The sequence below is a fragment of the Nomia melanderi genome, chromosome 6 (assembly GCF_051020985.1).
Source record: "Nomia melanderi isolate GNS246 chromosome 6, iyNomMela1, whole genome shotgun sequence".
NCBI lineage: Eukaryota > Metazoa > Arthropoda > Insecta > Hymenoptera > Halictidae > Nomia > Nomia melanderi.
This window is the reverse complement of record NC_135004.1, coordinates 16702746-16727726: the sequence shown is the minus strand read 5'-3', so window position 1 is coordinate 16727726 and position 24981 is coordinate 16702746. Positions and strand designations below refer to the sequence as shown.

The 24981-nt window shown below is 43.0% G+C and overlaps 1 protein-coding gene across 3 annotated transcripts in view; it reads right to left on the bottom strand.

Moving 5' to 3' along the window:
* LOC116430230 (cell adhesion molecule Dscam2) overlaps positions 1-24981 on the bottom strand; it is a 298794-nt gene that overhangs the window by 95021 nt on the left and 178792 nt on the right. For all 3 annotated transcript variants that reach the window (XM_031984053.2, XM_076368698.1, XM_031984052.2), the window contains exons 6-7: positions 15280-15523; positions 12648-12852 (exon numbers count right to left, since the gene is read on the bottom strand). In XM_031984053.2, the coding sequence (XP_031839913.2) occupies positions 12648-12852; positions 15280-15523 (449 nt within the window). The remainder of the gene's footprint in view (positions 1-12647; positions 12853-15279; positions 15524-24981) is intronic.

Sequence of the window (24981 nt, the reverse complement as noted above, 5' to 3'; positions counted from 1 at the left end):
GTTGGCCTGTCGTTAGGATTCTTCTCGGTTGCATGATTTCTAAGCTGCAGGGCATACACTGTACATTAGGTGGGGATTGCCCGCAGCACGACGAGATAGTTAGTACCGCCACCTTGGATTTGCATACGCTAACGAGATTCCTGTGGTTTTGCCGATGCTTTGCATGCCGGCCGAGCACGATCCCGCCCCAGTCTGCAGCTCTAGCCGCGTCTATTTATTATGCGTCATAGATACGTCAGGCAAGATGGCACGTCAGCCTCCGGAGAGCAACGGAGGAGGACAGGGAACGTGATAAAGCGCGGCCGACAAGCCGCGCAACAGAGAATCGCCCGGAGAACGTTAACACGCGCTGCAACTAGTTGCGGAATGCGTTTCCACCGTGCCGAATGCAGTGTGTTTAAGTTAACCGAACGGTCTCGAGGATCCGGCAAGTTCCGTGCAACGACTTTCGGTTTATTCCTCGGGTGTTCCCGTTCCTCGATCCGTCGCAGAAAGTTCCCTCCGTTGTGTCGATGGGAATTGGGGGATTAAAACACGTTACGCGGTGTCAGAACATTGTTTAACTGGATTCGAGATCTGAATATTATTATTCAGATCTTATATAATAAATATTATATAATAATATTCAGATCTCCGATGAGATACAGACGATGTCCTTTGAAACTAATTAATGAGAAAATATATATAAATTAAGAAGGAATTGTCTTAATATCTATTATGTTATCTTAATATCATATATAAGACTTTATAATTTTGCAAATCAAATCAAGTGGTGACCAAGAGTCAGTTCTCGAGTGTAAAGAGTTAAATATTATTTTTCTGGTAGCAATTGTTACGCTTTAACACACGGAGTCCTTTGTTTTCAGCAAATTATTGACGTCTACATAATTCTGGAGGTATTCAGAAATTTAAACAAGTCTCGCCTGTTAGTCTTACAAGTTGAACGTCTGGAATTATTATTGATTGACAGAAATCAGGAAAATTTTACTCGCATGTTCGACGAGTGAAGTTGACTGACGTTATCCATTAAAGTTAATCGATCGAAATTAATTCCCTTATTGTAAATAATTCCAAGTTTCCCTCTTACATTGCAGCAACAGAATTACATGGCGCATTCCACCAGCTCGAATCTTATTTTTAACAGGTGAAATCCTCTGGCGTGATTGACTTGACAGCCAGAAACTTCCTCGCCTTTCCGCTGCCTCAAGTGACGTCGTATCAGTTACAATCACCGACGAACGCGAAGCTTTTCACTGGATTTTAATATTGACATTCATTCTAAATCAAGCGGCGCGAATGCAATTTTTATGCGATGAGTTCGAGGACTAAAATTGCCGTGTCATGTTTCTTGTTTAAGGAAGTAATTGATCAAAAATACAGTATCCATAGCATCAAATGCGTTTAGCGTCAGTAAACTAAAAGTAGAACGTGGAGCACTGTGGTCAATTGTGGAAGACGAGAAGAATCATTGGGTTATGGTTATTTCGTTATGGAGAATCGATAGTCACGTGCAGAATACGTTTAATATCTCAAAAATATACCAGACGTCCCCTCGGGGAAAAGATTCTATAACAGCCGACGCTGCAGCAATCAAAATTCGTAATTTCCTATAAAGCTACAACGAAACTTGCTACAATATGAAACTATATAATCCCAAAAATATCGACCCACGAAACTTAATCACGTACAGATCCAAGATTCACCGATTTTACTCTTCCAACAGTTCCAAACTCAATAATCACATAAAAACCAACACCAAATCTAAATAAAGACGATCACCTGAACGGTCTCCAACCATCGAACTCCCTAAATAACGAAAAATAATAAATATAATAAATACAACATAACTAAATAACTAACAATAATAAAAATAACGAAACTGCGTGTGCACAGTGCAGTCAAACGCTCATTTTCTAGACAAAAATTCAATAACTAGAAAGTATGAGTGATACAAACAAATGTTTCAGTCTAAGCACACTGTACTCATATTTTCGTTACATTATGCATTATAAAGATTTTTCAATAACAAAGCATTCGCGTTTCGATTCGAGCGTTACATAAACAGAGAAGCAGAATTGCACAGAATGATTTTCCAAATAAAAATCATCTTATACTAAAAAAGTATGAGTGATACAAACAAGTGTTTCAATCTAAGCATACTTTCATCATATTTTTGTTACATTATGCACACATTACAGTTTTCTCAATAACAAAGCATTCGCGTTTCGATTCGAGCGTTACATAAACATAGAAGCAGAATGCATAGAATGATCCAAATAAAAATCATTGCGTATAGCCGGGACTCAGCGAAAGCTCGGTACCCTTCGATTTTCGTAACGCGAACGGTCGAATTTCCGGGTTTTGTCTACAGACCGCACCGCGCGACGGCTCCGCAAGTTTCCCAGCCGCATCAGCAACAGTGGGATGCCTCGAAATCGACAAGAAACCCCGGGAAGCGGTTCCCATTGAGCGGAAAAATGAGCCAGCTCGGTTTCCTCCCTCGGCTCGCCGGGAGTCGAGGACCCGGGCTCGGTGAAATAGCGCGCAATCATCGTCCCGTTTAAACCTAATGAAAAATCGCTTACCGCGGCTAACTCGCGGCCGCCGAGTTATTGCTCGGCCCGATGCAATTGCGGGTGAACCGTTCAAAGGTTGAATCCATTACCGTTGTTTGCTCCTGTTCTTGTTTCTATCTGCCGCGAGCCGGCCAACTAAGTACCTTCTCTCCTGCGGCTCTTCAATTACCCGTTGGCAACTGCGCCCGGTAGCCAGCCGAGACGCTGGAAACTGTTTCGTTTCTGATAACGGTCTTCGGATCGAATATCACCGTGAAAAGGGAAAACTGGCGAAAGAACGGTGTACATCGAGGAAAGCGATGTGACAGGCTCGTGGATAATTGAAGACACGCGAATGATCGAGATTTATGGAGTCGAGGGTGCAGTTATTCGATGAATAATCGCGAAGATGATTTGGAAGTTTCGAGGGTTGCCATTGGAATTGAATCTGAGAAGTAATGAGTGTTTGTGTCTGTGGATAGAATCAGTGACTCACTTCTGATTTCTTTTTATAATTGTTGAAAAGATAGCAGATGTTTGAGAAGTTATTGAAGATATTGAATTAATAATATGCGAATTAATAAAGTTCTTAATAAAATAATTTCTTGATAAAATTCTTAATACAATAACTCCTTAATAAAATTCTTAATAAAATTCTTAATAAAGTAACTATTATATCTAAAATACTCTTAGAGTTTCCATAGAGGAATTTCGAAAAGTGTAACTACTGGGTAGATATAGTGTTAACAAATGTCATCCAACTTCTATAAGAGATCAAACAGATAACCCATTTATTCTGTGATTCTAGCGTCAATTCCGTTAGAGGAAATCTAACAAGTTTCATCAAGCTTCATTCAACCAAATTTCATTGACATATCATTACTGCTTTATGTCATTCCCGTTCTATCCGAAGAATAAGAATATTCCCTCAGCAGTATTACCTCCCTTCTCATTCCTCCCGAAAGAATCACCGCAACCACGCTAATAATCTCAGCCCCAGGCGACACTGTATCAAAGCCAATAACCAGCCAAGAATGCGTTAACCTTTTGCGGACGAAGATTTCTTGGAAACAAAAGCTTCAGCAGATGAAACTGAATTACCTATCAACTGCTTGATTAATACAAAAAAAGGGAACTACGTGCAGGAAACTGGAGTGAATGGAGATGAGTTTCGTGAAAGTTTCCTTTAGCTGCAAACAGGAAACGTGAGGCTTAACCCTTTGCTAAAGCTTCAGCAGATGAAGTTAAATTACGTATCGATTGCTTAAATGATAGAAAGAAAAGAAATTATACACAGACCTCTTGCTGTTCGAGTAATTAACCAGTTAACTGTGTTCGACGAGTATACACGTCATCTTATAACTAATGATGCTGTTTCAACGATGGATTATTTATTTTTTGAGACAAACTTGTAATTCTTCTTCGTTTCGTTTTAGTTTTTCCTTAGAATACATTTTAAGTGCATTTCACTTGCATTTAACGAGTATACACTTCATTATTCGATTTTATTGCGCGCAATGGCAGATTTTTCAAATCAAATTCCGCACTGGTTAAATGGTACAATTGTGATACTACAAATAAATATAGAAAAAATTGTTAAAACAGGTAGAGGTTGCAATCAAGTAGCATGTCGAGTCTGACTCGACATAGGACTAAGGGTTAACCCTTTGCACTCGGAAGTTCTTCATTAGAAATATTTTAACGGCTTCTGATGAGATAGAGAGGGTATTTTGCGAAACTAACTCGACGAGACAAAGCTGATTTTATTGCGCGCACAATGAGAGATTTTCCAAATTAAATTCACTCAACTGCTTAAATCATTCCGTGACTCACTCTTCCAAATCCGAAAATTCCATGTCGCCGAGACGTCGACTTTCGCCCGGAAAGGGTTAAACAATTCCAGAAAAAATGTCCAAGTTCCGACGAGCAATGAAGCCCGTTGCGCGCTTAATGGCCATGAAACCGGCGACTTTGAAGAACGTATAAAACCGTTCCGGGACGTTCCAGCGGGCTCTGTGCCGGTCAGGCATAAATGAGGACGGCTGAAGAGAGAATAATTAACTAGCCCTGTAACGGGCGGTGTGATTGACTTGCGGAACCCTTTCGCTACGCCGGGCGGCCGGGTTTGCGCGATCGTGTAAGTAGCTGCGACGAAACGGATGCACCGGATGCCGCGATTCGGAATATAAACCTGCGGGTCCCGCGCGCGCCGGCCTCGAAAAGGGAATCGGCGATGAGGCTCGAATGCATTAGGCGGTCACGTCGATCCGTCCCATTTGTTGGATCAATATTTGAGACGCACCGAGGAATTCTCCTCGCGGAACTCTTACACCGAAAGCTTCTTCAGCGTCTTATTAAAACGTTCTCGGTGCTTAGTTGCTGCTGCCGGCAACGACAGCTTTCAATTATCTTTACCTTCGTTAATAAGGCTGTCTGGGGAGCGCGGGATTTCCCGGCGCTACTCGGTTGAGCCTTTTCGAACGACTTCAGACGATTGCTGGGGGTCTAGGAATTTTCTGGGGGAATTGGAATGTGGATGTGAGTAACGAGTGGAGTTTGAGATTCAGGTTGTATTGTGGGATTTTTAGGATTCTTAGGAGGTTAGTACATTGCGTATCGGTAATGAGAAATTTTGTTTTTGTAGAGATACTTAGCTATATAACTTTGCTAATTACCAGCATTGAACAAATGTAAAATTTCGAATTGATTGTCTATTTAGAATATATTATATAATAATATGACATCAGAGTTTTTCTATGTATAGTGATATAAGTTGAACTCAGTGAAAATTGCCATCACAGTTTTCTGAAAATCAGCCGGTACGCAATGGTAATTGGTAACTAATTTTGTGTACTATATCGAATGTTGCTTTGGATAATATCTAATTTCATATACTATACGAATATAAATATAAATATATATATATATAAATTCTACACGATTCCCCTAATATGCGAGTATACAAGGAAGTTCCTCCACCAAACTAACTCCATTCCACTGACACACATTTCAAACATCTAGCCCGCCTACGCAACAAATTCAATTTCAAAGGGAATTCCGCAACTACAACAAATTCGGTATCAGACAAAATCCGGCGATTCTCAATACAGCAACAAATTCCATTTCAAACAAAATCCCGGCGTGCGCGGCTAGCACTCAGCGAAGCCGCCCTAATTCCACGCAAAGCGAACACCGTTCACCGTAAAAATCGAACGCCAGCAGCAAACAGCGGCGAGTGTTTCTCCGAGGAAACCGAAGCGAGATCTCAAGCGACGCCGGAAAGGAGGGACAAAGATACGTCCGACGGAACGATTCGAAAATTGGAACGTCCGCCGTCGAAGCAGCCGGCTCGCTACGTGTCTCGTCGACCGTGTCGTGTTCGCGGAAAAGCACGCGAGACGAATCGAGTTTATTATATCCGGGGCGGCCGGAGGCGGCGCGGCGAGGGTCGAAGCTCGCGTATCGCGTGGTTTTCGATCGAGCGACGGTACGCAAGCGGGCCCGGAGAGCGCGCGCGGAGGCAAACGAGGCCATTTTCGAGCAAAAATAGCGCTCCGCCCCGGGGCGAAACGACTTCGTGATGGAAAATACGTTACCAGGGAGCGCCGGGGACCCGACGACGCGGGTTCTCGCGCGCGAAATCGTCCGACGGCCGGGATACGGTGGGCTTGTAACGGGGCCGCGGGACGACCGGCGCCCCAATCTGGCTCGATAAAAGTGTTTTAATTGAAATCTTCGTGGCCATAACTCGAAACCATCGACCGCCGATGTCCCGGGTAATGGAAAAAGCGCCGGGGCCGCTCGACCGGCCGAAATATGACGCGCGCCGGAGCAACAGATACCGGAAACGGACCTCGAAAAACCGATAAACAACGGGTTACGCTGTAAACTCGCTGAAGTTTTTTTGCAACCTTGGGAAATGGGATAGTGGGCGTGTATTGTGGGGGAGGGGTGGATTTTTATTTGGGATTTCGGGAATGGAGAGGATGATGGTTTGTGGGTGTTTGGGGTGATGATGTATATCTTGGAGTTTGATTATTAACCTCTTGCACTGCAAATGTGCCTCCCAGTGATCATTCGATTGGTGCATCAACATTGTAAAATTCTGTATTTAACGTTAAGTCTTGAGTAATCTGACGATACGTGAAATGGGGAAATAAAGTACCATTGTTCCCCTTGTTTTGTGAATAGATCCCTCGTTAAGTTGAAAAAATGTGTCTATATAAAAATAAATTGAATATTTCTAGTGACAAATTTTTCGAGTGCAAAGGTTAATGAATAGAGAAGTTAATGGTATTATTGTAGTGTTAGTGTAGTAGAGATTCGACTGGATGAAATGAGAATTGATTACGAAGAACGGATCTCCGTGACAATATTTATGACACAATGCGGTCTACGTATTGTCTTAGTTCAGTGACACTTGATTCATTATTCCATTACAACCAACAGTTGCTTTGATTTATTATATTTACTATGTTGCCACACTTTAGTGACACGAGTGTAATAAGAAAAAATTCAGAGGTTAACCCTTTGCACTCCAGAAGTTGAATATATTGATCAGGGTTTAAATAGTAATTAATAAAGGACGCTGTCATTAAGTAATATTCTTCGGTAATGTAGTTTCTATTCGAAATTAAATCCTGCATAATAACTCGTCTCATAAATGTTCCGAAGTTGTTCGAATAACTGTGAGCGATAGCGTGGCCGAGCGTCTAGACGTTGATGAGAACACCATTGGATTCTCTAACATTTATGTATTATGTACACCCGGAAAGTTGGTCGGCGGATGTTAAAAGTTTCAGACAGGCAACGGTGCGGCATTCAAAATTTATAGAACATTCTAAAAAGGATATCAAGATGGGAACTTCTATGCAAACGTGCATGTTAGGCTTCGCGTTCTACAGTTGTACAGTTCTACGATTCCTTTCAAACGTTAATTTTAATAATATCTACGAATCATTTACCACTAGCATTATCTTACGCAGATATATATAGAATCGATAGTAAATACAATTCTCACTTAATTGTTATATCCCATTTCCACTATTTTAAGATGTCCATTTTTTCCTAAATCAAATTTCTAAATGTAAAATTCCGTTTTTACTATCCCCTATAACTGTCTACATTTTTAATTATAATTCAATCTAATCTAATTATCCAATTTAAACGTTGAATTATTTCCAATAATTCTTCAATTCAAACTTATATATTTTCCTTTCACTATATCTATCAAGTACAACTTTTCTAACATGTTACTGTTCCAAAGTGATATATATATTAAAAATATAAAATATTTAAATATTTTCCCTTAACTATATCTATCAAGAACAACTTGTTTAACATGTTGCTGTTCCAAAGTGATTCAAAGTCTTCCAACGCCATTCGAAGTCATCCAAAGTGATTCAGAGTCGTTCAATGTTATTCGCAGTCGCACAAAGTCATTGAAAGTCGTCCAGAGTCATTGAAAATCATCGAGCACGGCCGACAGCGATCCCTTTCCTCAAACGATAACCATTTGAAAAAAAAACAATGCCGCGTCACCGACGCAAAAGAGACAGCCCCCGCGTCTGCGGCATCAATTTACAATATACCGCGACTATTATCCCGTCTTGATGTACGCGCACGGTAGCCGCTTTACGTAACCCAGCCATCGAAGCGATCAGAAATGCGGCGGGGAAAGAAGAGGGGCAAACAATGAAGTTAATGTACCGCAACTGCTCGCCGCAGCGATAGGGGAAAAGGTAATATTCCCCGGCGGAAGCTTCTTCCGTTCGCGAAAAAATTACCTCGTCAACGTAACGGAGACCGCTAGAACGGCCCCCAGAGAGGGAGAGAGAGGGAGAGCTCCGTTAATCGTATGTACCTATCTACCTTATCTCCAAAAGGAAACAAAACCGAGCGAAAGAAAAAACGACGACGCGAAACCGGCAAACAAAAGGGAAGAAGGGGAGAAAGGAAAACATCGAAGTGTGCTCGAATTGAAAAGCAATTCGCGGGATCACCGAAGGGAATGGGAAACATGTGATCGGAAGTGCGTTAACATTTTCGATTATTATTCGTGACGATTTTGAATTTTCAGTGGAAACGATACAGTTAATTCTGTGGAGATTTTTATTGGAATAATGTATAAGATATTCTAACGACAGAACTTTGGATCTCCGTTTAAAATTTGAAGCATACTGTCATGTTTCTGGATAATTTTACTAATGAGTTAACAAAATACTCGAATCCTTCATTACGGATATTTGGAATTTTTTAATGATAAAGATTTTTTAAATTAAATTGAGTTTAATATTAACCCTTAACACTTTGCCACGGCGGTCACCGATGACCGGAGCTTTCAAATTACAAGAAAATAATGATGACTGAAGATAATTGATTTCGAGTACAAATTTTCTGTAAAGTTAATACCTAGATAGTAGGGTGATATAAGGATTTTCATACTAAAGAATTAATAATTCCTACTTTGGATCTCCGTTTAAAATTTGCAGAAGTACACTGTAATATTTCTGGATAATTTTACTAATGGGTTAACAAGATACTCGAATCCTTCATCACAGATACCTAGAATTTTCTAATGATAAAGAATTCTGTTAACTTGAGTTAGATCTGAGTCGAAGGAGACTCGAAAAACGTATCAGAGTTAACATTTCGCGCATTATTCATCAGTCCCTAAGGGTTAAATACCAAACCTTAATTCCCCACCAAACAAACACTCCCAAGGAACGAATACCACACGCCCATTTCATCGGTAAACCCCCGCCGAGCCGAAAAACGATGAAAAATCACGCAAAGCAAACAAACAGGAGGAAAAAAGCAGAATCGAAGAGCGCCGGAGAAGCGGTCCGCATCCACGCTCCAGCCCGCGGGATCAGCGCCGATGAAAAGTACGTGATCAACGGCCGCTGGGGTGGTCTGCGAGTGGCTCCATAATTAAAAGCGCCGCTGGCTCGAACCATCGGTGGCGATTATCGGTGCGGCGAACACCGATTTTCGCGGCACGAACGAGTCGCGGGGCGGGGAACCGGCGCGGGGGTGGAAAATTTCGCGGGAAAATAGCACGTAGCGTACCCTCCCCCGGAGGAAAGCCCGGCCGCCGGTGATGGAAAACGCGTTACGATGGAGTGGCACGCAAACCGGGAATGGATCGTATGGGGAAGAGTTCCACTGCATTAACCACCGGCAACCTATCACCGCGGAACCATTCGCTCGACAAACAGGCCCGCCTCGCCCCGCGCGTCTCCGTTCTCCGCGGGTCTGTCTTCCGAACGCACCGGCTCGGACGCGGTTTTCCATCATCCAAGGAGCCATTCTCCAGAGAAAGAGGGAAGGAGAAGGGAGAACGAAAGGAACGTTGTAATGGAAGGAAGAAGCTTCATTCTCGTACGCGTGACGTTTTCCAATTACTTTCCTGTTCGTTGATTTACCTGCAGAGGCTGACCGGTTCATTTGAGAGGATTTCTAGGGAGTTTCGCGTTGGGGGTTGGTTGATTGTTTTTTGGGTGTTATTTGCTCTGGTGTTTGAGGGTTGGGGTTTGATAGGTTGTAGATTTTGGGGATTCTTGAGTTTTTGGAGAGGAATTCATGTTTGAAGAGGATATGTGTAGACGCGTAGGTTAATGTTGATGTAAACTTCATGGATGTGTAAAATCAACGCGAAAAAAGGAAAGATAAATAAAAAAGTTTGTGTTGACAACGGAAATTAATAAATTGTCATCGTTCAAATAAACGTCTGTAAATGGAATGTTTGAAAGTCGTGAGTCTTGGGAAATAGTTCTATTAATCGACTCTGTGGCAGTGCATTAAGGGAAATGGTAGTTTCTATGGTTCGGCGGGGAATAGGTGAAACTTTTTATAGTTTATGTTACCCTTAACGCAATGTCATATCACCATGGCATTTAGTTACTAGATCCAAGCCGCGCATATACTGGCAAAAATCAATTTATTATCTTCGTCACTTCTGTGAATCTCATTCGTTTATCTGTTGCTATATTTCGTAAGTAAACTTGAAATATTCCAATCCATTAAGGGTGAATACAGTGAAACTGAAAATTTGCTTTCGTATTTTACATTAACACTAGGTTTCTAGCAAAATGAATATTCATTCGTTGAAATCTTAGAAATTAGGGGTTTTAAAATAGACATTTGCGATACATATTCTTGCAATTGCATCGATCAAAATCGACGTAAACATTTAGTAAATAGTGTTTATCAAATTCTATACGCATCAAAGTGACGCGTTTCGTAAATCTAGTGTTAAAAATCAAATTTGTCCATCAGTTTACTTATTTCTGCGAGTAATTCGAGTCGTCGGTTTCCGCACTGTCCAGGATTAAATCGTCCGGATCGTGAACGCAGGGAAAGGGGATAGCAGGTTGGCGTATCAGACGCAATTGCGACCGTCGGCTGCGGCCAGATGTCATTAGACGCCGCGACGGAGTGTCTTAAACGTTTCATACCGCGGAACGTTCGTTAACCGCTCCCGCGAGTTATACTGGCCCCGGTAGAAATGAGACAGGCAAGGCTTCCTTAAAATCGTTTAAACGGCATAATGGATATTACACGAGGCGGAACGGGGCGGGTCGGGCTCCCCGCCGCGGAGAAAAAGGAACGATTATTATGTAGCCGGGGAACTGAATTAAATGGGCAATCTTGAATATCCTTTAACGACGCAAGACGACGATTTAACGAGACCGTTCCGTTTCGCGTCGATTATGAAGGGAACGGCGTACGCCGCCGCGCGGAATTCTTTGCCCGTTGCTTTGACGGACGCACTGCGGGGATATTTCTAGCGAAAGAATGCCGGGATAATTGTTCGAGACGTTGCTTAATTGGAATTAATACGCATAAATGTCTGGAGAATAGCGAAACGAACAGGTTCGTAGACATGTACACCGGCTCGTTTTAACTTCAATTCCCGGGAATTAATCAGGCCGAGTATTAAATTTCATTTCATAATGGCTCGCTAGAATTCTTCCATGGAAACCTGGGTCGTGAGAAACTTCAGCAGCCAACGATGAACTTTTGCAACAATTAATTTCTTCGTTTCTGCGGTTTATGATTACTCCCGTTTGATCAGAATATAATACAAATGGTTTCGAGAAGCGATATCTATTAATTAACCTTTTGTAAATTATAAATAATCAATGGCACTTCGTTTCTCTAATATGTTATTCTATATCTTTATAAAGTAACCGTCCATCAATTTCAATTAAACGGAATTTCATTTGTCTAAAATATTATTCCACGTTCGAATTACTTCAATTACAGGTCCCCAAAAATTAATTCTCCGCCAGTCCCAATTAACGAACAAAATTTCTTCCAAAATATTATTCCACGTTCGAATTACTTCAATTCCAGATCCCCACAAATTAATTCTCCACCAATCCCAATTAACGAACAAAATTTCCTCCAAAATATTATGCCACATTCGAATTACTCTAACTACAGCTCTCCACAAATTAACTATCCATCAATCCTAATCAACTGACAACATTTGTATCTTCCAAAATATTTCTCATTCAAATTACTTCAATTCCAGATCCCCACAAATTAATCCTCCACCGATCCCAATCAACGAACAAAATTTCCTCCAAAATATTATCCCACATTCGAATTACACGATCCACAGATTCTCACAACTGAACTCTCCATCAATCCTATCTAACCGACATTTTTTTTTATTTACATTTATTTATAGTCGCATCAACACTTGGGTCATTAGGGACTAACAGAGAACCGACAACATTCGTATCTTCCAAAACATTATTCCTCATTCAAATCACTCCAATTCCAGATCCCCACAAATTAATCCTCCACCGATCCCAATCAACGAACAAAATTTCCTCCAAAATATTATCCCACATTCGAATTACTCGATCCACAGATCCTCCCAACTGAACCCTCCATCAATCCCAGTTAACCAGCGAAACTCCATCGCCGGAAAATATTATTCTATAATCCTAGCAGCGAAACCGCGCGCGGAATTTGTCTCGGGTTCCCAGGTACACATTGAACGTGATATCTGGTCTGTGCGGGTCCGCAGCCGGTCCGTTCCGGCGCTGGATACGCCTAAGCAAACAAAAGACTCACCGCCGAGCCGCAATTCCGCGATTCCTTGGGCCATTTCGTACTCGTTCCTCACGAAGCACTGGTACATGCCGCGGTCCTCGCGCGCCACCGACATCACGGAGATGCGCTCCCTGGTAACCGCCCTCACGCGAGCGCCTGTCCTCAGCGGCTGTCCGTCCTTCAGCCAGTACAACGCTGCCTGCGGAAATCCACTGGCGCTGCACGTCTGGAAAATAATTCACGGATTCACCAACGAAACGGGTCGGTCGCTCAGTGAATTTTATTACTTCTCCGTCAGTCCTAATTAACCGACAACATTTGCATCTTCCAAAATACTATTCCCCATTCAAATCACTTCTATTCCAGATCCCCACGAATTAATCCTCCACCAATCACAATTAACGAACAAAATTTCCTCGAAAATATTACTGTCGGAATTACTGATTAATCAGGGAATTATTTACAGCATGGAATTTAACTATTCGCGAAAGACGAGCTAGACACGTGTTTTTGTTCCGAAATTGTCAATTGTGTGATTACAGGTTGTTTGAAAATCGACCACTTTGTAATGATTACAACTGATTGATATATAAAATTAGTTCTGAATATCGAATTAGAAATATCGAATTAGAATTCCGTGTCGCGAGTGGTTAAAGCGGTATGTTTGAGACTCGAAGCGACCTTTGCTGTTGATCAACACGTTGACTGCTAAGTAAACACTCGTCAAAGCCCCCATGCAGTCGAAACAATTTTCTTAACACTAGAACTACCGTACCAGTCAAAGTGACTGGTTTCAATTTCTTTGTTTCGTAGTTATTAATACCTTAAAAGCATTGAATATTTGAAATGATTTTGGATCACTGAAATGCTCGGTAGTTTTAGTGTTAATAGAGTGAAGACTAAGTCAGAATTCTTCGTAACAGTTGCTTCAGTAACAATCTAGAATAATGTTTACTGTAATACTGCTACAATTTTCGATGTACACATTAATATTGCATCAGAAATAATATTAGATTAATGAATCTTAAAGAAACTACCCTACAATTATTAGATTTTTCACAAATCCAAATTTTGCGTTAAGAACAAAAATGAAAGATCTAAGAAATGTTACAGCATTTTTCATTTTCGCTGGGGATACCATAAAAATTAGTTGCAGTTGCTGATAGGTTACACAACCACCTGGAAAATGGGGAAAATTCTATTCTCACCTCAGTAAAAATATTCGTTTGCTCTTCTAAGATTCATATATCGTCCGAGAAAGGTCACGCCGACTTTGTTAAGGAAGACTAAGTAAATTGGACGAGTTCGGGAGAAATGGGAATGTAGCCGAGTCGAAGGAGACTCGAAAAACGTATCAGAGTTAACGACATTTTGTGGATTATTCATCAGTTCCTTCGGAGAAACGGGACTGATGAGAACCGGCCAAGTTTCCGGCCGCCCGTAACAGAATGACCTCGAATCTTCCACCTCCCAGCCGTCCCTCCGCCATCTTGCCTCCAAAAATAAGATTGCAACGCGGGGGACGCCCGCCGGTCCTCAGAACGCCGGCCGGCTATCCGTGTTCTCGTAAAAATCGGATTACCCCGGAACTCCGCGACGGAAATGAACAAAAAATTCACCGGGATGGATTCTCATCTTGCCTGAGATTCGGTCCGGCTAGGTTTGGACCTTGCATCGGGAATTTATGGAAATAAGGAGGATTTTTTTTATGTAATTGGGGAGCGTCGGGCAGAGAGCGTAACGGATGGCACGTTTCTCCGAGGAATGATTAAAGAAATTGACTCAGCAACACGGAAACTGAATTGTAAGTCGATTGAAGTCTCGATAGACTCTTGGAGTGTCTACAATTACAGAATCCAATTTCACTGTAGTTTCATTAACCTCTTGACCTACGATTTCTTTCACAATTACGAGTAACAGAGATAGTTTTCTATTGATTGTAATGTGTTTAAGTGAACGTAGATGTAGAATAAGCGTAGAATCTCCCTCATTTTGTAACGGATTCTAAAGAATAGAGTATCTCCGAATTGAATATTAGTTTTCTATTGATAGTAATGTGTTTAAGTGAACGTAGATGTAGAATAAGCGTAGAATCTCCCTCCTTTTGTAACAGATTGTAAAGAATAAAGAATCTCCGAATTGAGTATTAGTTTTCTACTGATTGTAATGTGTTCAAGTGAACGTAGATGTAGAATAAGCGTAGAATCTCCCTCCTTCTATAATATATTGTAAAGAATAAACTAATATTCAATTCAGACTTCGAGGAACCAAACGATATTTGTCAAATTCTATTCGAAATCATCACGAGTCCGACACGATATCGTAGGAAAACGGGTTAACATCGAAACGCCATACACATCGAGGCTAAACTACGGCGAATCTATCATTCGAAGTAACGTATCAATAACTTTTCCGCGGAACAGTGCCTAGCCCGTTGATATCCGAGGCAATTGCGAGCGTTCCCCGTACAACAAAGATAATCGCGATAATGGGGCACAGTTACACCGGCGAACGGTGAATAACGTTGGCAGCTCGGTAACTGACGCGAAGGTAAAACGGCCGAGACAAATGGGCCACACGGGGCCCGGCATTAATTGCCGTTATAAAACCAGCCCTATCAATCGCGTTGCCAGCCGTGAGAATCGTCAATTACCAAATGAGCGGCCTTCCCGAGATCGACGGTCTGAATCGACGGCTGAACGTGCACGCTCAATGGCGCGGACACCGTTAACCTCACTTCCATGGACTCGCTGCCCTCCGAATTACTGGCGGTGCACATGTACGAGCCGGTGTCGTTTTCCTGGACACCTTGTATGATCAGCGAACCGTCGCGCACCACGTAGTGGCCCGCCGAGTCCTCGATCGGCTCCTCCCTCTGGTTCCGGTTGTAGTACCACCTGCGGCAGAAACAACGGAAGTATCTGTAGTATCGTGGTGTAGGCGTTTAGATGTAAAAAACCCTTTCGCGAGCCTATCCTAGCAGCAATGAAGCCCGGGGACCCATTGCTTGTCGTTTTTAGTTACTGAATTTCTGAATACTCGCGTTTGGGGATTTTAAAGATACAACGAGAAATTTCGTGGTAGAACCCGGGAAACAGACGTCACGTGACTGGTGGAAATGTTCCTCGTGCTGGGAATAGGTAACGTGGACTTGTTAGAATTTTCAGGTTACGTTTGAAAGAGTAATGCTGCTTTGTTGGATGTTTTTGAGGTACGTGAAGCTAATAAGAGTTGTAACCTCGAAGACTAAGTTTTCTATTATTCGAGCAATTGATATAATTTAGCTTTATGTGCTGAAGACTTTCTATATTCCAAATCTTCGTCCACAAATTAACACTCAATTATAATTATAATATTTCCTTCAATCCAATAAATCTAAACGGAATATCAGAAAAATGAAACTGAAATGAGTCACTGAGTTCCTAGATACAATTTCATTACGTAAAACATAAGATTACGGTCGCGTACTATTTACTTTCGTTACTAAGCTCGTGTAATATTTTACTATCTCCGATTCGTCAGAAATACAACAAAACTTTCCATTCTACTTCAGGTAGAAATTTCATTTGAAGATAATACATTGGTAATAGCAAAATAGTTGTCTTTGATCCGCGTGTACTGAACACCATAGGTTCTTATTAGATTAGTTTAGAAATCTTCATCTCCTCGTCTACCCGTCATTGTACGGCAAGGGGTAACACCCGTTAACCTTCCAACCACGAAAGAATACTCAAATCGCCATCCAAATGAAAGTCCCTAATTCCCAACAAGCAGAACATCCCCAAGCGAACCGTATCCCATCAAACCAAGCTGATCCCCGACAACAGAAAATTTCTCGTTCTTACAAAGCCCTAGCGCAGGGACAGAAACTAATGTCAGCCGAAGCGTCGGTTGCCCCGCTGCTGGCCAGGCCCGATAAATCGTGCGGCCGCATCGCTGCGTTGCCCGCGATACACGGAGTTGCATTATGTCCGATCAGCGCTCAAGATTCACCGGCGTTGCTGGCTGGGCGAAAACGCTGCTCGCATACCGCGGCGGCCGGGCGTCGGACACAGGCCGATATTGCTGCTCCGCTATCCGAGCAAGCCTTTCCATTCCGCCGGTGTATCTCTCTAGTGCACTCGGCGACCACAAAATAACAACTGTTTCATTGGGAAGACTGAATACACAGCGCGGCCGTGAATTGTGCTGCGTTACTCGTACGTTCTGTTCACCTTCCCCTCACTCCCTCTTTCTCTCTTTCTCTCTGTCTGTACCCTTTCTTCCTCTATCCGTGTTCCAGCCATGCACCGTTCGCCCGCCCCGTCTTTTTCCCCCGTTTCAGGAGGGCGCACGGTACGCCGGCTGTACTGGCACGCTTTCAAAACACTCCCCGGTTGAACAAGCAGCCGGATAAACCGCGGAGCAGCGCCGGTTACAGGCGAAAATCGTTAATACCACCGTCGGATCTTTAAATAAGAAGCGCGGCCGACGAGCCGGGGCGACCGGATCGAGCCCGTTCGCCGGAAATTATTCGCGCGTCCCTTTGCCGCCACCCCCGACCCCCCCCCCCCTTCTCGTCGGTGGCTCTATCCTCATCGGTTCCGCGCCGTTCCCCTAGGCGGGCCGGGTCGATACCGGTTTTCAAACGGGAGAAACCCGCGTTTCGTCACCGAAACGGCTCTCGGCCCGCTGTATTTAAAGCGTCTCGGCAGACGGGATAATCGAATCGATCTCTCGCGGGCACGCGCGACCTTTGACCTCGCCGGATTCAACCGACCCGCAGGAATTGGACCGGTTCGGGCGGCCCCTTCGTTTAGAGACGAGCCGCGGAGTTGATCGGGTTTCGAGAGAGGTTTTGTTTCGGTTTTTTGAGGGTTCAATGATTTCGTGACTTGGAGGTTGGGAATTGAGGATTGGGTGTTGGTTTTTTGTGGATTTTTGAGTTGCGGGAAATTGTTGAGAATTTTTGGAGCTTGTTTTGAGGTTTTCGCGGGGGAATGGTTGAAGGTTTATGGTTTGTAGATTGGATTTTACTTTGCACTCCAGAAGTTTCTCATTAAGAATACTCAAGATTTTTTAATGAAATGTCGACGACCTTTCAGACTGACTTAACGAGAAATCTTACGTAAATTAACACTAGGTTTACGGAACGCGTCAGTTTGACGCAGATTGAATTTTATAAACATTATTTGGTAAATTGCACGAATATGAATCCTGATTGTCTATTTCTACATCTAGAATTTCCAAAATCTAAATGAACGAATATCAACTTCCCCAGGAACAATAGAATAAACTGTACAATAAATGCCCGTAAACCTAGTGTTAAAGAAAGAGGCTGTTTTATTTTAATATTTCAATGTCGATGCATTGTACAAAATTTAATATTAAATGTCAAACTCTATAATTTTCCTGTGTCAAATCAATTGGCGACTGAGAGGCTACGGTGCAAAGGGTTAGAGAAGGTTCCTTCGGTGGCAGTGAAATGAGTCAACGATAAGTCAGACATATAGTAATGGAAGGAGTTGTGGTAATAGAAATGAAAGTTCTAGTAAATCCAATGCTCCATCTCCAATTTTAACGTCTATCCTTTATGATCATCGATCTAAACGATCTTCAATAGTCTATCTTAACACTAGAACTACCAAACAATGACAGCTGTTTATATTTGATCATAACAATTAGAAAAGCATATTTCTTGAGATTCTCCGAACTTCCTACTACTGCACGAATGCAGGAATTCATTGAAAAATTTCTCACGAAACCACCTTTATCCCAATAGCGAAATAATAACGAAACAATAATAATAATAATAATAGTATGCGTCAAATTGACGCACTCCGTAAACCTAGCGTTAACAACCAGATTCCAAGTCTATCAAGGACACTTCATAATCTCGTCATCGTCAAAGTAATTGTCCCCAGCCTCGCAATGAAGTTTTTCCCTTTGCAGCCTACATCCCAGCCGATTTCATCGGACGACACCGTTGTCAATCACACTCTCCTCGGCCCTTATCCGTTTTCAACGAACACCTGAACCTGTGTTCTCGTTTCGCCGAGCGGTCCACGTGCACCGAGCCCGTGGCGGCGAGCAAAATCAATTTTCCGTCGCAGTCGCCATCGATGCCGGTGTCGCGGAGGATCAACTCGAATCTTATTCCCGGGGAAAGTCCCTTTTCATCGGCGCCGGACAATGTACAATCGGCGGGAGGGATGAAAGATGCTCTTCTAGCTCGTTGCCCTCTCCGCCGGCGCGGAGCGGGCCGCCTGGAGATGAACGTGACCGCGCAAAGTCGAGGATATTCCAGGCTTTTTCCGAGAAACTCGCGGAGATCTAGGCCGCGGACGGTCTCGAGCGTCGAATATTTCCTGGCCGGGGCAATCTCGAGGCTACGGCGACCTCCCGCGGGAGACCCGCGGCTGGAGCAGCTTCTCTAACTTCGCCCAAAAATGATCCTCGACCCCGCTCTAACGCTGCTCCACGCGTCTCTATCGTATTAGGTTTTTAACTTTGAGTTCCGCGGCTCTTGCGGATCCTTGGGTCTTGAGAGGCTGGCGCGTAATCAAAGCGAACGAATGAGGTGCTTTTAGATATTTATTTGGATGTTTTGGTTCTGTTATTATTTATTATTTGGATATTTATTATTTAGGTATTTTGGTTCTATTATTATTTACTATTTAGATATTTATTATTTAGATATTTTAGTTCTATTAACCCTTTACACTCCAAACAGTTGTCACTAGAAATATTCAATTTATTTTTATGGGATATTTTTCAACTTAATCTGTAGATTTGTGGATCTGTAAATTTGTAGATTTGTAGATTTGTGGATCTATAGATTTGTGGATCTGCAGATTTGTGGATCTGTAGATTTGTGGACCTGTAGATTTGTGGATCTGTAGATTTGCAGATTTGTAGATTTGTTTTCAACTTAACGAGGGATCTATTCACAAAATAAGGGAAACAATGGTATTTCATTTCCCCATTTCACGTATCAACAGACTACTCAAGACAATGTTAAATACGAAATTTCACAATTTTGATGCACCAATCGAGTGGTGCCTGAGCGACCTTTGGAGTGCAAAGGGTTAATACACCGTTTCAATCAGGAAACAAAGCTTGCATTTTTCAATAGAATTCTCGCTTGAGAAATTGAGAAAGTTATTCACCTGGAAGACGATCGCATCAACTAAAAAGATAAGTGATTACATCAATAAACAGTATCCCCGCAACATCGAGATTTTCCGCAATTCGCTAATAAAATCCGCACCGAAAGCGCGCAGACCTCTTCGAATAACATGTACAAAACTACTATTCATCTCCGCCCCGCGAGCCAATTCCCATCAGCATTCGAACATCCCCAAAAAGCGCTCGAGGCTATTAAAAAGTATCGCTCCGAAAACCCGGCGCGGAAAAAATCCTGGGAAATCCATTAACGGCCAAATAGGTACAAGCTCCGCGATCGATCGTGTATTCGGTTTCGGAGAGCAGTCTCCGTAGGTCTCGTAGGGCAGGATGTGCTGAAAGCTGCAGAAGGACGACGCCGATGAGGTTGAAGAGTCGCAGGACGCGCGCCGGGGATCCACGAGGGGCCGGGGACGGGGCAGAAGGAAGAGAGGAACCGGTGAGTAGAGTATACCTATAGATAATCGAATTTACGGAGGGAAATTGGCGAGGGAAGGAAGCTCGGGGATAGGGGCGCATCGCGAGGGTACCCAGAGGATGGAACCTCTGCGTTGGCAAACCCTCAGACTGTCTCTCTTCCTTACCTCTCTCCCTCTTTCTCTCTCTCTCTCTAGCACACAGAGCCTCTAGACCTTTACTTTCTCCGTCGAGCTTATCCGTCGGACATTTCTCCGTCGCTCTCGGCGGTTCCCCTCTCTTCGCGACTCCGTCAACTCAGTCGAGCCGCGGAAGAGGTAGAGACTGCAGCGCGCGGAGGAAGAGGGACGCGGCGCAGAAATAGAGGAAAAGATGGATAGAGACGGGGCCGTGTTAGCGAGAGGGCGACGACGAGCACGGCCACGGAATACTCAGTGACGTCGATGTACACGTAAATGCGGAATATTTGATGGGCTGTCAGAAGCAGTCTCTGTAATCAGCGGTCGGTTTGTTTGCGCTACCCATACACTCCTCGCGTCTATATACCTTCCAGCCGCCTTCGTTCGTCCCCGCTGCATCGCGGACGCACGAATGGCGGAGAGGAGAGGACGCGAGGGACGGAGGGGGACGCGGGGTGGCGGTGTCTGTTGGGGGCACGCGTCCACGTTTTTACGTAATAGATCCCGCGATGAATCTTAACGTCGCGACTGCTAGGTAGGTCAGAACGGCTCGTCTCGCGGTCGTTCCTCTGAGGTCAGAGCGAAGCCGATTGACTCTGGGGAATGATTAACGCTAAAACTAACATCATAATCTCCCATTTTCATCGCACGGTGGCCAATTAAATGGAACCGTTGACCTCGTGTCCTATGACTTATTTCTCAGCTATGACCAATGACAGGTCGCGACCTATGAACCGTACGACTGTTAGGATTAGGAGCATTCTATAGTAATCAGTATTTTTCATTGAACAATTTTCTGCTGACCGTCGATGCGACAAACTGAATTGAAAAGAATATTAAAATTAAAAGAAGAACTAACAAGTGGCTCAAGATCAGCCATTTTGAGTTCCTTTCTTTGAAATTATTGGAAAGGGAGATGCAATTGACTTTGGGAAATTAGTCCTTTGATTGCGGCGCGTTTCAACTTCGAGCTATCGGGTCGTGACTATATTCGTACGTTGACTGGTAAACCAGTTTAATGAAACAGCAAATGAATCGTAATGAACTATCTGATAGTTCGAAACCTGTTTTGAAGTCTTTTAGGATGACTTCTTTTAGCATGGTTGAAACATGATTTTTCGAGAAGTTGCTACATAGTTTCCCTAATGTTCAAATTAAAATGAACCGAAGTTTTAATAAATTCTCCCTGAAATTCGTGCGAACAGGCAGTTTGTTCGTTCGGTGATTAGTGTTAAGAAATTTTCGCAGGTGAAAGGCTCTTCTTTTGCAGGTATCTATCGCGCCATTTATCCGTCGGCGCGATGCGGATCGATCGCGGAGACGAAAACCCGGGGCGCGTCGCTCGAACCGACGAAATTAATTACAGCTGTCAAACATCGGCGACAGGGAATTGTTAATAAAGCGGGTATCGAATTATCCACGGCCCCGGGTCTACGCTTGTTAAAATTTTGATACCGGCGACGACAGCGGCCGATAGCTGCCGCGCAATACGGCCGCGCGTCTACGGTCGTTAACGTCCGCGGCTGATTTTAATAGGGACAGGCCGGCCTGGCCCGTGTAAACCCGGATCGACGATCATCCGCGAGGATTCTCGGTCACGTCAACGGAGATTCTATTGAGGTTGAGCACGCGCCGCATCGATAACGCTTACTATGAGCGATAATTTTGTTTCTGTGTGCTGGAACAACGCTGGTTTCCTTCCTTTTGCCTGCAGAAATTGGGATTGATGGCTAAAATTGGCGTGTTAGACCTTTGCCATGTGATATATTTTATTTGGTAATGACTGTTGTAAAGGTTGAAGACACCTTTAGGTTCAGAAATTCATTGTTTAGTTAATAATCGTGTTTTTATGAGGTGAACAACGCTGGTTTTCTTCTTCTTGGCTGCAGAAATTGGGATTGATGGCTAAAATTGGCAAGATAGACCGTTGCCATGTGATATATTTTATTTGGCAGTGAGTATTATAAGGGTTGCAGAGACTATTAGGTTTAGAAATTCATTCTTTATCGTCTCGCAGTTTCTCACTTCTTTTAAATCAGAATCAATTCTCTTTCGAGGAGTTCATTAAAATTTCTATTCTTTCGTTCAATGAAATTCGTCGACGCACACGAGTCGCTCGGAGAAAAATCTAAATAAAATCATAAATCAGCGAAGCAGCTTAAGTCCCATGGAATTCGTAGCTTTAGTTACCATCCCGAGCGTACAATGGAATAATAAACGCATTCAGATTCTAATATGATGTCTCTTTGTCGTTTATTCGAGCATTGTGATCCATAGAGCGTTCCCTCCCGCTTCGCTCGCGGGAACGAAACGATTCACGGGAAATGAATTTTCCGAATCCTTACACTTTGTATTTCCTGCGACTGCGTATTATGATTTCTTGAACTCGATCTCGCAGTTGTTTTAACCCTCGCCGGATTCTATTCGCGGCGGACCATCTGGAATACGAGGCTGCCTGCTTTTTTAACTCGACGCTCCATTGTGTACGTAAGGAATACAGTCGACACGGCCGACCTGTTTCGAGAGAGTGGAAAAATCCACGATTTCATCGGATATTTGACTAATGTGCAAAATAAACGGAGTCTATTCGCGACTAGTGGTCGATACGCGAAAATGTTTCACGTTCTCTGTCCCGAAAAATATTAATATCGGTCTCCTCGTCGTTTCTAAACGGAAAAACTGTCTGCACTGTTATCCTTCGCTACGAAAGATAAATTTTCCCTATATAACCAGGAAAAACCGGATGAATATTTAGAATTCTATATAAACAATAAGATTAAGAAATCAATTATCTTCGATGTTAAATTCCAATTTGAAATTCCAAATATTCTTCCTTCATATATAATACCAATTACTGTGAAACGAAGTATTATTTAATAAGATTATAGTATTATTTAATAAGATAATTATGTCGCTGATATCTCAACACACATAAGTCCATTTTTCGATATTCTGATTCCGTAAATTCTACCATAATTATTAATATTCTCCTCAGTTATTAAAGAAGTCACTCGTTCCTTCGTTTCCTTCCAGGTCAGAAATCCCGTTTTTAGCTTGCGAATTCGTCGCATAATAATTTCAGGAGCCAAACCATTAACTTCCTCAATTTTCCTATTCCGGATTTAACCGCGTCGGCTTCTTGGTGGCTCGTATCTTTATTGACTCGGATGAAAAATACAACGTCTAATCATAGCTCTCGAACTGAACGATCCGCGGCTCAAAGAACTCGAAATCAAAGACGGTGTCGCGTCGCTAAATCTCTTTAGGAGGACTATCGACGAAAACTTCTACGAGGCACATTAGAGCCCTGAGTATGTTTACCATAGCAGAAACAAAAGCCCAAGGAACCGTTACTTCGATAATTTAGTCGTAGTTGCTTCGGCACGTTTTGCCAGTTTCGTAGATTTACCGTAACTTTTGCCTTACATCTGTTTGCCAGAAGTCGAGGCGATCCTTGGTTTTATCACTCGCTATGGTCAGTGCCAAGAACGCAATCGGTAACCCCTAAAGGATCACCGGTTGAGTCCCACTCGAACGAATTTTTGTTCGTACGCGCCCACTATCTGGAAGGCCACAAATCAGGAAGCTTCCAATTTTGCACACGCCTAGCCAAAGGTTTATAAAAACCCATGCAAGGTACGGAGACGGCGGATATAAGAAAAAATTGAACTACACACGAGACGGAGTATATAGACGCCGCTGGCGAGTATCACTGAACTCCCAAAAATAAACAGCAAATTATTTTCATTAAAGTGAATATTTATACAGTCCACTTCTAATCAGTTCGCGCAAAGTTAAGTCGCGACGTACGGGTTTTCCTATAACATTTCGAAATGGAAAACGCGTACACAACAGACGGAGCCGCGTACCATGTCGACCTGTTCGGATCTTTTTCTTATTTTTCTTCTTTTTGCAGTATAATGCACGCCCATGCATCGATGAGCCAGCGTTCCAGCTGTTCGCTCCCGGAAAGGCCGCGTCACGCGGAGCGCCTTATCCCGAGCTATGTTTGAAATTAGCATTAATATAAGAAAAACAGAGAGCCGGCGTTCCCGCGAGCGTGCATTACTCGGCTGCCGGAAATGGTACGGCGGCGGGATCTCATTTCCCTCGTCATTGTTATCATTCACCGACCCCCCGCCCCGTTTCTGTCTAAGCGAAATCACGCACCGAAAATACAAGTCGCCGGAGGGAAAGAGGACTCGGTGTGCATGGCGGTTCAGAAATTGCCGCGGGACCCGGGGAAGGTTAATCTACTTACGCGGAGAATAAATAATGCAGAATAAGGTTCGTTCGATTGAATCTTCACGGGGAACGTTTTGGAAAGGAGATTCAGCGATTGAAAGTGGGAAGTAGGTCAGTCGTGAATAGGCGGGTTGATTATTAGATCGCTTGAAGACTCTATTCAATGTATACCTTCGATTCGACTGGGAGTAATTAAGACTGTTAATTGGTTTGTTCTAGGGGATAGACGGATTTCGAAAGAGTTCTGAGTGTTTGCTGTTTCTAAGATATTAATGTGGATCTTCTTAGTTTTTTAGATGGAAGTCTGAAGATAGATTTTGAGGTGTTTGTAGAGTATTATTGTGATCTGT